Raw genomic sequence first — 18155 nt, 5'->3', positions numbered from 1 at the left:
AGCATGGAGGTGGAAACATCATTCTTTGGGGATGCTTTTCTGCAAAGGGGACAGGACGACTGCACCGTATTGAGGGGAGGATGGATGGGGCCATGTATCGCGAGATCTTGGCCAACAACCTCCTTCCCTCAGTAAGAGCATTGAAGATGGGTCGTGGCTGGGTCTTCCAGCATGACAACGACCCGATTCACAGCCAGGGCAACTAAGGAGTGGCTCCGTAAGAAGCATCTCATGGTCCTGGAGTGGCCTAGCCAGTCTCCAGACCTGAACCCAATAGAAAATCTTTGGAGGGAGCTGAAAGTCCGTATTGCCCAGCGACAGCCCCGAAACCTGAAGGATCTGGAGAAGGTCTGTATGGAGGAGTGGGCCAAAATCCCTGCTGCAGTGTGTGCAAACCTGGTCAAGAACTACAGGAAACGTATGATCTCTGTAATTGCAAACAAAGGATTCTGTACCAAATATTAAGTTCTGCTTTTCTGATGTATCAAATACTTATGTCATGCAATAAAATGCTAATTAATTACTTAAAAATCATACAATGAGATTTTCTGGATTTTTGTTATAGATTCCGTCTCTCACAGTTGAAGTGTACCTATGATAAAAATTACAGACCTCTACATGTTTTGTAAGTAGGAAAACCTGCAAAATCGGCAGTGTATCAAATACTTGTTCTCCCCACTGTATATATATATATATTTGTTTTTATTGTCCCACTAAAAAATAAAACTCTATCCCAGGGTTAGCTTTTCGGAAGACTAAGGCAGGTTTTCCTCAAACTTTTTACCTGGGCTTTGCTCCTTTTTCATATTTTATTTTATCCTGACAAACGTTCCATTCCTTGCCAGTGACAAGCATATGCATAATATGATGCTGCCAACACACTACTTGAAAATACAGAGTGTTTCACTCTGTTTTGTTGTACTTGATTCGACCCAAGACTGTTGTCTTTAATTAAGACCCAAAAGTCAATTTCTTTGCAGTATTCTTAACAGCCTTGTTGCAAACAGAATGGATGATTTGGAGCAGATATTTTTTTTAACGGACTTCATTATGGGTATGCCGATCTCCTGCAGGGACTGGGGAGTTTGTTAGGATAAGATTAAACATGAAAGTAGCAAAGGCCAGACAAAAAGTTAGAGGAAACCCTGCCTCGGTCTTCTGAATACCTAAACCTGGGATCGAGTTCTATTTTTCAGCTGGACAATTACACACATTTTATTGCTAAAGACACACCAGAATGGCTTTCCAATATGTGTTGAGTGTTCCTGATTGGTCCCGTCTCAGGCCTGACTTAATTGTGCTTGAAATTCAGAGACAATGATTGAATGGTTCTGTCATCAATGACACCCAACCATTCTTACTGAGCTTGAGCAATTTTGACAAGAACGATGTATATATGTTGCCCTAAGAGTTGTGCAAAGATTCTTATTCAAAATTATTTTTTCAGTTGTGTACATCAGTAGGAACAAAAATCTAATTTTAAAATGTTTTAATGTCATTTTAAGGCAGCAAAATGTGAAGACCGTGCAAGGGGTGTATAGACTTTGACTAGGCACTGTTACTTACCAATGGCTTTCAAAAGTCATAGTTTCCCATATTACTGCTAATGCATTGTTTGATTTGTTGAGAATCATTTTAAACCATCCTGTACCAAGGTTGATGGGATATTCAATAGATTTAGGGCCAGTTATAACTATACTGAACAAAAATATAAATGCGACATGTAAAGTGTTGGTCCAATGTTTCATGAGCTGAAATAAAAGATCCCAGAAATGTTCCATATGCACAAAAAAGATTTCTCTCATTGAGCACAAATGTGTTTACATCCCTCTTAGTGAGCTTTTCTCCTTTGCCAAGATAATCCATCCACCTGACGTGTGGCATAACAAAAATCTGATTAAACAGCATGATCAATACACAGGTGCACCTTGTGCTGGGGACAATAAATGGCCACTCTAAAATGTGCAGTTTTGTCACAACACCACAGATGTCTCAAGTTGAGGGAGCACGCAATTGGCATTCTGACTGCAGGAATGTCCACCAGAGCTGTTGCCAGAGAATTTAATATTCATCTCTATCATAAGCCACCTCTAGTGTCGTATTAGAGAATTTGTCAGTATGTCCAACTGGCTTCACAACCGCAGATCACATGTAACGATGCCAGCCCAGGACCTCCACATCCGGCTTCTTACTTGTGGGGTTGTCTGAGAGGGTGCTGAGGTGTGTTTCTGTCTGTAATAAATCCCTTTGTGGGGAAAAACTAATTCTGATTGGCTGGGCCTGGTTCCCAAGTGGGTGGGTCTATGACCTCCAAGGCCCACCCATGGCTAGGCTGCTCCCCTGCACAGTCATATGAAATCCATAGATTAGGGCCTAATGCATTTATTTTAATTGACTGATTTCCTTATGAACTGTAACTCACTAAAGTCTTTGAAATTGTTGCATATATATCATACTGCAGTATCTTGATCCATGCAATCTTCTGTTGATTGTTATATTTCTCTGTTGCAGTATTTGAACAGAGGATGCACTCGCTTCTTTGCAAACAAGGACACAGACAAACAGATCCTTCAGAACCGCAAGAGCCCAGAGGTACAGTGCATGTCTTAATCTCCTTTCTTTCCTTTCTCTCCTTTCTTCATGTACCTTCCATATTGATTGTCTTTAGCTACTCTGGGTATTCCCAGATATCTGGACAACCACAAAGGAAATCCTCCCTCTCATCCTTAGTTTTTGGCTGTCTAATGACAGATGGTTTCTCATCTCCAGAACTAACTGGAAATGCACTTAGGCACGACTGTCTATGCTGAGAGAAAATAACAGAACGTACTCTTCCATCCCTATCTTGCTCGCTGTGTCTGTCAAAATGTCTTTTACTTTTACTAAACGGCCTGCTCAGTCAAATAACGATCATTGTTCTTGGTCTGCGGATGCACTGATGTAGTGATTTTAAAAAAAAAATTTTTTTTTTTTACTGAACAAGACACTAAAAAATATATTTTTTTTTACAAGTTTTAGAACTCCCACCGGTTGCCTACAAATTGTTTTATTTTCATTCTGGTCAGATAAACCCCCTTATTTATACATACATACATACATACACCTATGGAAACTTCATCTGAGATGTGATGCAAACAATTTATTTAAGAAAGGAGCCAATGAGATGAGGACTGTATGAATAGATGAAAGTACCGTATCAATGAGAATTCTTTATGCTCCGTCGAAATGAGTTCCTTGCGTTGCCTTCTCCCTTTGATTAATTATGCATAAGTTCTCCATTATTGCAACACCCCTTCAGGACTCACAAGTGTAATGAATTATTATTGTTATTATGAAATGCCCTGGACAACAGTGTGCCTCTCTTGCTCTCCCCTTGAGGGACGTTGATGATTAATCCGTTCTATGTAGTCAGGGACATCAGTGGGAGAAAAGAACGTGGACGTTTTCAATCCGATAATATCATGTTTTGTAATTGTGCTGCTGATGCTGTATGTTTTAGTAGAGGTTATACTACCATGTAGGTTAAAACCATACAATTAGAATGACTTCCATTATTATAGTTAAAACTACACCGTAGGCAAACAAATGTTGAGTACTTTTTGGGCAGAGTTTTTCAGCGTCTGTTTTACCTAAGCAGATGGTCTTCCGATGACTCTTTTAGACGGTAGGTACAGTACATGTAGGTGATACCTTTGGCCCCTTTTTTTAGGTTCACACCAGGAGAAGGCAGTCTCCAGAGAGGCGTGTAGCTTGTTATATGATCATGGAGGATTGTACCTTTTTTGATCACAGGAAGCACCTGTTCATGATAAATGCTGGGTTTGGCCTATTGGAGAGAATCATGTTGTGACAGATGCTGAATAAGGCCTTTATGCTCATTGCCTGTGGATATAATAGGCCCGTACACTGCTTGTGTTCCAAATGGCACCCTATTCGCTGTGAGGCCTGGTCAAAAGTAGTGCACTAACTAGGGAATAGGGTGCCATTTGGGACGGACCACTCGTTTTATACTATGTTTACTGTCACTGTTGTTGATCAAGGTTGTATGTCTCTTTGCACTGCTTCTGCTCTATATAATACAGGATGATCAGGTGATTATAGATTTTGTGCTATTACATGGATTATTTATTTTCTTTCTATTTTATTATGATGTGAATTTTGGGGAGTTTCTTATTTTGTGTCTGGGTTCACATTGGTGCTGAGTGTGGTGGATTCCTTGCATGCTTTCTCTCTCTTTTTAAGTGCATGATTTTTCTCTGGAGTGTAAGACTTGAGGTCAAAATGACCACATATTTTGTGTCCAGCGTAAAGTTGGACCAGAATGTCAGAGTACAATGTTTTTGTTTTTTATGGCGTAGTCGAGGACTACAGATGCAAAGTAGCTATTAGCGAAATCTGGTGGGACGCATCATTTCAGAGTGCGCTGAGACTTATTTTTTTGTTGTGCATTGTCCCTGCCAAATAAACCTAATGAAATAAATAAACTGTCACTCGGGGCAATATTATCCTTCTAGTTGATATCCGAAAGTTACTGGAAAGTTTGTGGCCAAGGAACTTTTACTCAGTACATGAAATGCAGCCAAGCAGCTACTGTATAATTGGGAATGAAGTGCTCAAATGTGCTTTTAACAAACTGCTTGGTTTCCATTATTGTAATGGCTTGGGTTTCTTATCACCTTAGGCCATCAATTTGACTGTAGAGAAGAATAAACCGCTCTGACACACTAGCACTCCTATAACTTATGGTTGTGGTTTACAAGGCAATGTCTGCTCTGTACTGTGTTGTATGCAGAAAAGTATTACTCATTGCCGTAGTTAATTCATAAACTAATGCAACCACCTTCAGTTGATATTACTTTAATGAAAATGAATTCAAGAGTGTTAAGTTGAATGATGAGATGGATTCTTATTAGTGTCTCATTAGCCACGAACCCATTCAAATTTACAACTTAAAGATTTTTTTTTAAAAACAGTTTAATATTAGGTAACCCAATTATCATAAAAGCCGTTTATCTGCCATTCTAATCTGGTGTTAGAAGCTACTGTATGTTGTTATTGCTGTGCCAGTATAACATCGTACTGTAACATTCTTCTTTGTGTTGCTGGTTTTCCAGGTGTGGTCTCTACCTTACTATCCTTGCTCCTCTTCCTACCGCAGGAGATGTTATGTACTTTATCTTCCATGCAGGTTTAATGTGCTAATTCCATTAAAAAAATCAGCCCAATTAGCTCGAAGTCCAAGGTCCAATAGCATTGCCTCATCTCAGATCTAAACAAACACTTTCACCAAGTCAAAGAAAAACTCTTGCCAATGAGGGAAATGGATGGAATTTTTATTACTTTATGGTAATATGTTTTTTTTATTTTTTATTTATTGATGTTGGGGCACAACATTAACACAGCAACAATGCAAGCCTTCGATCTTTGAGACAGTACCCCTTCTGTAAAGAGCTTGTGACCCTGGTCACTGACCCATCCTCTCCCCATGGTCTCTCGGCACCTGAAAGCTGGGCTCCTGAAGGGTTAAGGTTGTAGAGAAAGGCTGACCCCTACTTAGGGTGACCACTGACCCGTCCTCTCCCCATGGTTCCTTAGCACCTGAAAGCTGGGCCCCTGAAGGACCCTCTGCTGGACGACCAGGGGGACTTCAACAGGATGTGTGGGGCCATGAAGAAGATCGGCCTGGATGACACGGAAAAGCTGGACCTGTTCAGAGTGGTGGCCGGGGTTTTGCACCTAGGCAACATCGACTTTGAGGAGGCAGGGAGCACATCAGGTGAGCAGGGTGTCTGTCGGTCTTTCTGTCAGTCTCTATTTGTCTGACTGTCCTTTTTCTCTCACACTGTCTCGCTTTGTCTCTCACTCGTTCACTGCTCACTATAGCTTCCACATCAGGTGAGCAGGGTCTCGGTGTGTCTCTCTCTCCCTCCCTCTCTTTCGCTCAGCGCTCATTATAGTTTCGACATGTGAGCCGGGTCTCGCGCTCGCTCATTGTTTTTTGCATGCTTGTTTGCAAGCTTTCTTAACAGATGGCTGGCTTATAAAATGTCAATCACCCCACTCACTATTTGGTACACTAACCAACAACAAAGCACTGTCTCTCTTTCAGTGCAGTGACAATATGAGTAAAGCACCAGGGCACAGGACAGGAAGTCTAAGGGATGCTGAGGAAGTGGTAGCGTTTTGTCAGAGAGCTGGCAGACACCTTTTGCATTTTCCTCATTGTGTGGTGTTGCCTCAATAAGTCATCTGTCTAGTCCAGGTATGGGAAATTTTGATGGGGGGGAACCACAAAAAATCTGAACTCATCATGAGGTGCCACGACCAGAAAAACTATCTTTTGTGTCCTTGCAGTAGGTGCGCCATTTTGCTGTTGTTCTGTGACTCTGCTCTGTGATCAAACTCTGCTCTGTGATCAATTACTTTGATCTTCAGCTTTCTTCTAAAGGCCCGTGTGGCTTCTTGTTGTAGTCTGTGAAATTTATTTTATTCCCTATCAAAGAGCCACCGACACAAGGACACTTGGGACTTGTCATTCTCCTCCCATTCATTTATTATTGATACAAAGCCGTTGGATTAATTGATGATGTATCACATGTCTCTTTGTGAATGTCGCTCTTTGTAGTACCCTACAGTTATAATAATATCATACAGAATAATCTCATAGATTTTTATTGTTGTTGTTAGGGCATTACGAATGTCTTTAGGCTCTCCTCCCACTGACTCCACATTACACAACATGCTGTTTCAGACAACCCAGAGGAAGGTCACATTTTGAGAATAGACCATTCCTTTTGAACATCGAAGTGAAACTCGAACGTAGTGCCTTTCAATTCTCATCTTTTTCCCCTTCTGTGAGAGTGAGAGCGGCACAGCATGGCAGCATTTTAAAACAAGTACTTTGTACTCAGCGGGAGTCTCCCGTGGTGCGTTTTTACTGTGAACTGAAGCAAAGAGTCCAGTCAGAGAAGATGATGATCATGAGGATGGGAACCGTCCGGCTGCTCCCTGTCCCTGACATGAAACACGTGATATCCTGCCTCAGCTCCTCTGAGAGAAGCGCCATCTGGTGTCGCACGGAAAACTGTCCCCCTTATCTCCCGCCTTCCATCGTTACCACCAAACTGTACCCCTTATCCCCTCCTTCCTGTGTCGCCCCAACCAAACATCCTTTTCACCTCCTTCCTGTCGCCCCTAAAATTTCCATTGTCTCGTCCCAAAACTGTCCTCCTTATCCTGTGTCGCCCTTGAACTAGCCATTTTATCCCCTCATTACTTTCCCACTATCCTGCTTCTTGTCTATCTACAGACTGTACGCCAGTTAATGATTTTTGGGTGTCAGTTACAGGAAAGCCCCACACGAACCACCGACATAGAATTTTCAACTAACCTGTTTTTGGCTAATTATTATTTAAAAAAATTACATTTCTTCGTTCTCGATTTGGTTAAAAAAAGTATCTTTAGAAATGTCAGTTTCCAGTTGCATGTGGTTCTACAAAAAAAAACATATACATTCTGAAAGATATTAAATCCATGTTTTGTATCCATTGAGATTTGCCTCTTACGTATCTGTAGATCTTTGTTTTGGTCGCACTGTGTCATCTTCTACACGTGGCCGCATAGCATAGAAACGACTGCGAAGATGCTGGGAAATGTTAGATTTGGGTAGCTAAGATGGTGAGGAACCTCCTTGCTGGTTTTTGTAGAGCCACCTGCAACTGGAAACGGCCATTTTATAAGAGAATGAACACAGTATCGCCAGGAACGAGTTAGCTGAAAAATCTATGGCGGTGGTTGGTACGGGGCTTTCCTGTAATGTCCAGAAAATGGACACCAGGAATAATGAAGCCTGTTTCATTATGAAATAGATTGGCAAAAAGGTTATGTCTGTGCTGATAAATCATGCGAGATTTGATTGTATGCTTTGTCCTAATACTATTGAGACCAGACTAGGGTGAAGCTGGATTGCTGTACGTAGCTTGTTCTTTAAAAAAATGCAGTAGTCCCATAGCTAGTAAGAGTATTAGACTTTGATCGTGCTGTTTCCTTATTGACGGTCTGTCAGAATCAATGACTGTATGGCCGGAATGGATGTTAAGTATCGATATGGGCAGTATTGAACAGTAATCCATGTCAAAACCATGTTGTAATGTACAATATGTGCAATCACTGTATGCATATTTACCCAGGGTCAGAGCTTACTCAGTCTTCAATAAATTCACTGACATTCTTCCTAACCGCTCACAACATTCTACACGTCATCCTTACAACGTTACTAACAACTTTACGAGCTACTTACAACGTAACCATTCTGTATGTCTGTCCCACCAGGTGGCTGCACCATAAAGAACCAGTCGAGCCAGACTGTGGAGTACTGTGCTGAGCTGCTGGGTCTGGAGGAGTCGGACCTGCGAGTCAGCCTCACCTCCAGGGTCATGCTCACCACAGCAGGGGGCGCCAAAGGAACAGTTATCAAGTAAGTCACCATATAATGACTTGTAGAACATATTACATACAGTACCAGTCAAAAGTTTGGACACACGTACTCATTCAACGGTTTTTCTTAATTTTTTACTAATTTCTACAATGTGGAATAATAGTGAAGACATCAAAACTATGAAATGGTCCTCGTGAGAGCCAGTTTCATCATAACGCTTAATGGTTTTTGCGACTGAACTTGAAGAAACTTGTCAAAGTTCTTGAAGTGTTCCGGATTGACTGACCTTCATGTCTTAAAGTAATGATGGACTGTCGTTTCTTTGCTTATTTGAGCTGTTCTTGCCATAATATGGACTTGGTCTTTTACCAAATAGGGCCACCTTCTGTATACCACCACTACCTTGTCACAACAACCGATTGGCTCAAACGCATTAAGAAATAAAGTAAAACAAATCCACAAATTAACTTTTAACGATGCACACCTTTTTATTGAAATGCATTCCAGGTGACTACCTCATGAAGCTGGTTGAGAGAATGCCTAGTGTGCAAAGCTGTCATCAAGGCAAATGGTGCCTACTTTGAAGATTCTAAAATATATTTTGATTTAACACTCTTTTGGTTACTACCTGATTCCATATGTGTTATTTCATAGTTTTGATGTCTTCACTATTATTCTACAATGTAGAAAATGTAAAAGATAAAGGAAAACCCTGTAATGAGTAGGTGTGTCCAAACATTTGACTGGTACTGTATAGCGCTATAGCATTTCTGTTTAAGTCACTTCCTTCTCCTCAACGGCCTTGCATGGAGAGAGGACTGCGGGTGCATCTTAAATGGCACCCTATTCCCTATATAGCACACTACTTTTGACCAGAACCTATAGGGTGTTTTTTGGGAACCATGCACTGCCTTTTATGAAAGGACAGGCAAAATAACAGGTAGCGCCTGTGTTCTTTAATTGCATGTGACACGTGTTTGAATTCCTAAACGTTCCGATGTGAGACAGTATGTGTGTCAATATGGTGATGATTCTAGCCTATATTTCTATTTGTATTGGAAGGCTTGTCTTTGTGCAGATGGTGTCAGGTCCACACGCTTAGCACTCATGCTCTGTTAACAAATGCCTTACTGGTCACATGCCAGTTACCATAGGAACCAAGAGATGCGCGTGTGTGTGTGAGCATTTCTATTGGGTGTGTGTGTGTGTGTGCTGCAGTTGTCACTAACAGTAGTGCTGTGCCTCTGAGTAAAATCAGGAACTAGCCACTATTGAATGAATACGGGCCCTTCCCTAGTCCCTGTATGTGTCCTAAATGTCACACTATTCCCTATATTCTGTAGTGCACTACTTTTGACCAGAGCCCTATGAGCCCTTGCCAAAAGCAGTGGACTATACAGGGAATAGTGAACCATTTGGGATGCGTGCCTCGTTCTTGATCTATGGCGAGGCCCTGTGTGCATTTAGCCGTGGCCCAGCCTGTCTTATGCCTGACAGTGATTGTTGTATGGGCAGCTTGGCGCTCCCTCAGCTCGCCAAGCTGAATGCCAAGCCAGTCGCTATGTGCAATTACCCTTATGTCCTCATTCACTAATGGTTGTCTCATTTGTGGAGAAAGAGAGACACTTTCACACAGTAGTTAAGCTTTAACTGCTGCTTTATACGGGCCTGGCTGTGTCTATGGGTGAGTCCTACTCTTTTCCCTACATAGTGCACTATTTTTGACAAGGGCCCATATTGTTCTGGTGAAAAGAACAATGTAGGGAATCTGCGATTTGGGACGCAGCCTCTGAGGGCTTAATATTAATCAATTAATTAGTGGTGTGCCGTGGCTTGTTTAATTTCTGTTTAATTAATAGCAGCAATCGCAATGTGAGTACAGTTACATTAAGACTTATAAAGGGTGGGTAAGGATTTCAACCGGCTCTCTCTGTCTGTGGCTCCACCACTAAGCGGCCTATTTTTATGACTTATGTAAGGGGGAAAGCCGTATCTAAATGTTAGCCTGTTTAGGGACTAGCTTTTAAGGTGTTTATGTGCGAGGCAGAGTGGGTGGGGGGGAGATGTTAATCGTGTTGACCCCACCATGGTGAATTCACTGGCGGACTCGGCATCTCGGCGATGCCAGGTGGGGTCAGTCCACTCTCTCAACTTGCCCGTATGCACAGTGCAGTACAGACTCTTAACGGTCATTTTAAATAAGATGTGTGCCCCTCAACTTCCTGATAACATGCTGCCGGAGATCATTTTGTGGAGATCATTGAGCAAGGTGGATAACCTCGAGCTTCGTAGGGAATACACATCCCCGCTGCTGTTAGTGTTCTGGCATTTCATACCTCTTGGTTTGTGAATGAGAGGCCAGGGCTTAACCCTGGTATTTAGATGTTTTAGCTGTGGACCGGTAGTTTCTCACTGGCTGGAAGAATATAAATGAAACATGGTTTGTGGGCGAGAGAGGGCCCAGTTGTACTGAGAGCTTAAGGAGGCAAAGGTGTAAGACGAGGTGATGTGATGCTGGTATCATAATGGGGAGTTCTTGTCTTGTGGGATGTGCTAAATGGAGATCCACAGGGGGGGACGAGATAATGGATAAGTCCTGCCCAAAGAGTTTGTGTGTAGGTGTGAGGGATGGAGTGGAGTGTGTGTGTGAGGAGAATCTCTAAATCAACTCTCACTTCAAGACATTAGAGGTGGCATTTGGACATAGCCATTAAGTACTTAGAGAACTGCTAAGTGCTACTTGTACAGCATTATCCTGGTCCTCTCCCGCCTGAAAGGATCAACTTTAGAAGGAAAGTGTCACTTGCCACTTAATCACAATGATGCTTTTTGCCTCATGATTCATTTTACATCATCTTGATGTGACAAGTGACACTTTGCATCTTGAAGTCCAATAGCTTGAAAACTTGACATGCAAAACATTGTGGACTAATGAAGAAAAATACAGAAAGATAGTTTGAGTGGAGTTTTCCTTTTAAGTGCATGACAAAGATGCGTTTGAAGCGAAGGTGAAGCTTGACGAGAAACTTTTAAGTCCACGTGGTAGTCATGTTGTACATTTCACACTCCCCTGCATTCTTAGCCCTCTCTCGGTGGTCTCGGATTATTCAGCTGAGCACTTGACCGCAGTCCGAGCTCTGGGGACGTCACAATACCTTCACAGAGCTGTGATGCTCATGCCTTCTCTCATTGTCATGGCTCCTTATCCCACCGCAATCACTCTTTCCCCAAAATGTCAATAACCCAATTATCCGCTTGGGAAACCAAGCAGACCCTCGGTATTTTTGCAGACCCACGGTGATGAAGGCGTAGGATTATTTAAACTGACTCTGCCGCTGTTATGAATTGTAGGCTATTGATTTCACCAGCCGTCATTGCTCAAGTCTGTCTCTGATGTATGCGTGTAGTTGCCTTAGCGCTATGTTTCTTTGCTGGTGACAAATCCAATTCCCCCTTGTGCGGACTACATGGTAGATTTTAGATTAGATATACTTAAATTGACTTTGCATACAGAGAAGGCAAGTATTCAATTATAATATACAGTATGCTATTTAGCAGCTGCTGTTATCCAAAGCAACTGTCATGCTTGCATACATTTTAGATATGGTTGGTCTTGGGAATCGAACCCGCTTTGCTGGCGTTGCAGAGTATGGTGCTCGCGAACGGAGCTACAGAGGACCAGTGCTAGAAGGAGGAACTATGTGCTCTCTCTGTCTCTCTCTCTCCCAGGGTGCCATTGAAGGTGGAGCAGGCAAACAACGCACGGGACGCCCTGGCCAAGGCTGTGTACAGCCGGCTGTTTGACCACGTGGTCACCAGGGTCAACCAGTGCTTCCCCTTCGACTCCTCCGCCAACTTCATCGGGGTTCTGGATATCGCAGGCTTTGGTCTGTACCCCTCTATGTGCAATGTCTACGTGATATATGATAGCAGTAGTAAACGTTATTATCCCTCAGGCGGAAAATGGTTTTGCAGCCTAATTGTCCATTTAAAAACGACATCAAACAGACATTTCGCCATGGACATTATACACAACATAACGCAAACCACACATTGCACACGCATGCTAGAGTTCATTAGTCAGAGACAGTGGTGGTTTACAGCCGAAGTGTGTTTTTTTAATGTCTTTTCATTTCCTCTTCCAGAGTACTTTGAACACAACAGCTTTGAGCAGTTCTGCATCAACTACTGTAACGAGAAGCTGCAGCAGTTCTTCAACGAGCGCATCCTGAAAGAGGTGAGCACTTCTTCCGCTGTCTGTCTGTAGACCCCGATGCCCCCTCTCTCCTTGGTTGACATCCCAGCTGTCCCAAGAGCTCGATCTCAAGTTGCCCTTTCTGTGATTCCTACCGTCCTATCTCCTTGCCTCCTCCTCAACCCTGTTCGAGGGGAATGACCCTCCCATTGGGTCCTTCTTCTCCAACGCATCCTGAGAAGGAGACCGGATGCGAGACATCTAGGAAAGATTAACTGAGGAAGAGGCCAGATGTTTGCAACAAGCAAAAGGAAACCTTGATATTTCTAAGATTAGTGAACTTGCTAACGTAATGTATTATTGCTGGATAGCTATAATGGACAAAGCTTCTGCCCTCATAGACTTTATTTGAATACATTTGAGGCTTTGTTCTCTATTCTAATGAGGCCAATCTTATATACACTACCGTTCAAAAGTTTGGGGACACTTGGAAATGTCCTTATTTTTGAAAAACACTTTATTTTTTATTTTAAATAACATCAAATTGATCAGAAATAGTGTAGACGTTGTTAATGTTGTAAATTACTATTGTAGCTGCAAACGGCAGATTTTTAATGGAATACCTACCTACATAGCGTACAGAGGCCCATTTTCAGCAACCATCACTCCTGTGTTCCAATGGCACGTTGTGTTAGCTAATCCAAGTTTATCATTTCAAAAGACTAATTGATCATTAGTAAACCCTTTTGCAGTTATGTTAGCACAGCTGAAAACTGTTGTTCTGATTTAAAGAAGCAATAAAACTGGCCTTCTTTAGACTAGTTGTATATGGAGCATCAGCATTTGTGGGTTCGATTACAGGCTCAAAATGGCCAGAAACAAAGAACCTTCTTCTGAAACTCGTCAGTCTATTTTTGTTCTGAGAAATGAAGGCTATTCCATGCGAGAAATTGCCAAGAAACTGAAGATCTCATACAACGCTGTGTACTACTCGCCTCTTCACTGTTGACGTTGAGACTGGTGTTTTGCGGGTACTATTTAATGAAGCTGCCAGTTGAGGACTTGTGAGGCGTCTGTTTCTCAAACTAGACACCAATGTGCTTGTCCTCTTGCTCAGTTGTTTACCGTAGCCTCCCAATCCTCTTTCTATTCTGGTTAGAGCCAGTTTGCGCTGTTCTGTGAAGGGAGTACTACACAGCGTTGTACGAGATCTTCAGTTTCTTGGCAATTTCTCACATGGAATAGCCTTAATTTCTCAGAACAATAATAGACTGACCAATTTCAGCAGAAAGTTATTTGTTTCTAGCCATTTTGAGTAGAGGTCGACCGATTTTTATGATTTTTCAACGCCGATACCGAGGACCAAAAAAAAAACGATACCGATTAATTTGCCTATTTGTTTACAGTTGAAGTCGGAAGTTTACATACACCTTAGCCAAATACATTTTAGACTCAGTATTTCACAATTCTTGACATTTAATCCAAGTAAACATTCCCTGATTTATTTCAGCTTTTATTTCTTTCATCATATTCCCTTCTTTCTTGTTTCTTTTTTGCTGAGCGGCCTTTCAGGTTATGTGGATATAGGACTTGTTTTACTGTGGAAATAGATACTTTTGTACCTGTTTCCTCCAGCATCTTCACAAGGTCCTTTGCTGCTGCTCTGGGATTGATTTGCACTTTTCACACCAAAGTACGTTCATCTCTAGGAGACAGAACGCGTCTCCTTCCTGAGCGGTATGGCGGCTGCGTTGTCCCATGGTGTTTATACTTGAGTACTATTGTTTTGTACAGATGAATGTGGTACCTTCAGGCATTTGGAAATTGCTGCCAAGAATGAACCAGACTTGTGGAGGTCTACAATTTTTTTTTTTGCGGTCTTGGCTGAGTTCTTTTGATTTTCCCATGAGGTTAAGCAAAGAGGCACTGAGTTTGAAGGTATACCTTGAAATACATCCACAGGTACACCTCCAGTTGCCTCAAATTATGTCAATTATCCTATCAGAAGCTTCTAAAGCCATTCCATCATTTTCTGGGATTTTCCAAGCTGTTTAAAGGCACAGTCAACTTAGTGTATGTAATCTTCTGACCCACTGGAATTGTGATACAGTGAAATAATCTGTTTAAACAATTGTTGGACAAATGACTTGTGTCATGCACAAAGTAGATGGCCTAACCGACTTTCCAAAACTATAGTTTGTTAACAATACATTTGTGGAGTGGTTGAAAAAGTTAATGACTCCAACCTAAGTGTATGCAAACTTCTGACTTCAACTGTATATATATTTTTAATAATAACAATTACAACAATACTGAATGAAGACTTTTTTTATTTTAAATTAATATAACACAAAAATAAAATCAATTTAGTCTCAAATAAATAATGAAACATGTTCAATTTGGTTTAAATAATGCAAAAACACAGTGTTGGAGAAGAAAGTAAAAGTGCAATATGTGCCATGTTAAAAAGCTTAGTTTAAGTTCCTTGCTCAGAAAATGGGAACATATGAAAACTGGTGGTTCCTTTTAACATGAGTCTTTAATATTCCCAGTAAAGAAGTTTTAGGTTGTAGTTATTATAGGACTATTTCTCTCTCTACCATTTGTATTTCATATACCTTTGACTATTGGATGATCTTATAGGCATCTTATAGGCCTTTTGAAATGATAAACTTGGATTAGCTAACACAACGTGCCATTGGAACACAGGAGTGATGGTTGCTGAAAATGGGCCTCTGTACGCCTATGTAGATATTCCATAAAAATCAGCCGTTTCCAGCTACAATAGTCATTTACAACATTAACAATGTCTACACTGTATTTATGACCAATTTGTTATTTTAATTGACAAAAAAATAGCTTTTCTAAGTGACCCCAAACTTGAACGGTAGTGTAAGTAAACAGACTTTATTTTCTGAATGTCATTATAAATGACATTACCAATGCTTGTTATTGGAACCGTTCTGTTTTGAATTCTAGGAACAAGAGCTGTATCAGAAGGAGGGTCTTGGAGTAAATGAGGTCCATTATGTCGACAATCAGGACTGCATAGGTTTGTCTCGTCTTCGTATCATTACATGCACATCATTTGACACACACAGTGTCCTCCGCCTAGTTTCCAGTGTTTTTCCCCAGTTTTTTTCCCAATGTGTTGCCGTTCAATGTTCTTCTGACTGGAGATCGGTTTTGGCTTCCGTATGTGTGGGAAGGTGGAATAGCGGTTTTCTGAGAGAGGTTACGCTTTTGAGCACACTACTCTTGACCCTGACCCCAAGTTATGTTTCATGGTCAACAGAAATGAAGCAATTGATGAGAGGTAGATTGATTATGTTGCAGAGCGCACCTAAACCCCTCTGTTTGAGATGTGTGGGGTACGGCGGCAGGATACCAGAGAGTGGAATGGAGGTGACCGGGGTTAACGCTAGATAGAATTGGGTCTGCGTTTAAGAGAAGAAGCCAAAGCATGCCCTGTAGACTCACTCTCTGAGAACAGACATTTTACTTTCTGTTCCATCAAATAGGGTTGGGCGTTTATAGCCAAAATATATCACAATATTTCACTTTTTTTGTAGTTTTATATTTTTTAATAGAACAGGTTATACATTTGCTTTAAGTAGTGCATGACCTTAGCATGACAACACATACATTGATTTCAATGGGTCTTTCTCAATACTGGTTGTTTTATACTGTTAAATCAAACTTCAAACAAATGTAATTTTCATATGTCTGCATTTCTTGCTCTCGTTTTGAGATCATGTCCACATGATGGTGCCACGAACGGCTGCATGATATGGGCAAAAAAATGGAGGCCTTATTTTTAAACAAATGTTGCGATTGCTATTTGACTTGTGATTTACATCAAAATACTTGGGTGAACTGTTGAAATCATGAAAATATATAATTATTTTAATTCTAGAGATATAATAATGGGCACTTTGAATAGTGTTTCCCAGCGGACCCTAATTAGATGTTAGCTACGTTAATGTTTTCTCTTACTTGATCTAACTAAAATATGCATGCTTTGCCTATTCCTGTCTGATTTAGAAGATACTGTTGCACAAACAAAATGCTGACTGCTATCTGGCTGTATTAGCTAGCTACGTTTTCTCTGTCTCAGTAAATGTATTAGCTAGCTAGCTTACTTGCGATTAGCAGCTAACACGATTTATTTTAGCCAAAACTTATTTTAAATATATTTTTTTACTTTTATTTAACTACGCAAGTCAGTTAAGAACAAATTCTTATTTTCAATGACGGCCTAGGAACAGTGAGTTAACTGCCTTGTCCAGAGGCGGAACGACAAATATTTTTACCTTGTCAGCTCGGGGATTCTGGCAACCTTTCGATTACCAGTCCAACACTCTAGTCACTAGGTTATCTGCCGCCACTTGCTAATAAAAGACAAACTAACTGTTTGCACACAGTAAGATACACAAACTAATAGTGTAATTATAGAATCCTTGTGGATTTATATTAAGATGCAAAGTGGAAAGCAGCCTCGTTGTCAACACTTTGTTGCATCTGCTGCATTGACCATGCAGACTGAAGAGTGAAAGACAAGTGGTCTCGCGGTCCAAGCAACGACTGCGCTCCTTGAGTGACTAGGGGCGGGGAAAGAGAGAGGGGGAGACAGACGACTCAAGTAGCGGAGTGAACTATAAAAACTGACACGTTACACATAACACACGCACTCTACACACACGTACACATGGATTTTGTGTTGATATGTGATAGTAGAGTAGGGGCCTGAGGGCAGACACTTAATGTGTTATGTGATATTTGTAGTTGTATCTAACTGCCTTAATGTTGCTGGATCCCAGGAAGACAGCAGCTAATGGGAATCCCTAATAAATACGCCACACTGCCATGTTTATTTTATCACATTTAGCAAACCAAACATTGAAAAACCGCTATAGAAGGTAAAGTAAAAACCCAAACCGGTCCGTGCGTCAATACCGATGTCAAATTTGATTGGTCACATATTTAGCATATGTTATTGCAGGTGTAGCAAAATGTTTGTTTTCTAGCTCCAACAGTGTAGTAGTATCTAACAGTTCACAACAATACACACTAATCTAAAATAATGGAATTAAGAAATAACGGGGGTGTGTGTCAATGTAAATAGTCCGGGTGGCCATTTGATTAATTGTTCAGCAGTCTTATGGCTTGGGGGTAGAAGCTGTTAAGGAGCCTTTTGGTTCTAGACTTGGTGCTCCGGTACCTCTTGCTGTGCGGTAGCAGAGAGAAGTCTGATATGGGTGACTGGAGTCTTTGACACTTTTCCCCTGACATTCAGATTGTCAGTAACGTGTGCACCGAGGAACTTAAAACTTTCCACCTTCGCCACTGCAGTCCTGTCGATGTGGATAGGGGCGTGCTCTCTCTGCTGTTTCCTGAAGTCCACAATCAGCGCCTTTGTTTATTTGATGTTGAGTGAGAGGTTATTTTCCTGGCTCAACTCTCCCAGGGCCCTCACCTCCACCCTGTAGGCTGTCTCGTCATTGTTGGTAATCAGGCCTACTA

At 41.4% G+C, this 18155-nt stretch overlaps 1 protein-coding gene across 10 annotated transcripts in view; it reads left to right on the top strand.

Annotated features, from left to right (window-relative positions):
• The window catches only part of LOC139582257 (unconventional myosin-VI-like), a 95717-nt gene that overhangs the window by 38579 nt on the left and 38983 nt on the right, over positions 1-18155 (top strand). For all 10 annotated transcript variants that reach the window (XM_071412254.1, XM_071412253.1, XM_071412251.1 and 7 more), the window contains exons 10-15: positions 2512-2592; positions 5596-5776; positions 8332-8476; positions 12167-12324; positions 12583-12674; positions 15612-15684. In XM_071412254.1, the coding sequence (XP_071268355.1) occupies positions 2512-2592; positions 5596-5776; positions 8332-8476; positions 12167-12324; positions 12583-12674; positions 15612-15684 (730 nt within the window). The remainder of the gene's footprint in view (positions 1-2511; positions 2593-5595; positions 5777-8331; positions 8477-12166; positions 12325-12582; positions 12675-15611; positions 15685-18155) is intronic.

The sequence above is a fragment of the Salvelinus alpinus genome, chromosome 8, assembly GCF_045679555.1.
Source record: "Salvelinus alpinus chromosome 8, SLU_Salpinus.1, whole genome shotgun sequence".
NCBI classification, from domain to species: Eukaryota; Metazoa; Chordata; class Actinopteri; order Salmoniformes; family Salmonidae; genus Salvelinus; species Salvelinus alpinus.
The sequence above is the reverse complement of the archived record's forward strand: the minus strand, read 5'-3'. Positions and strand labels throughout refer to the sequence as shown.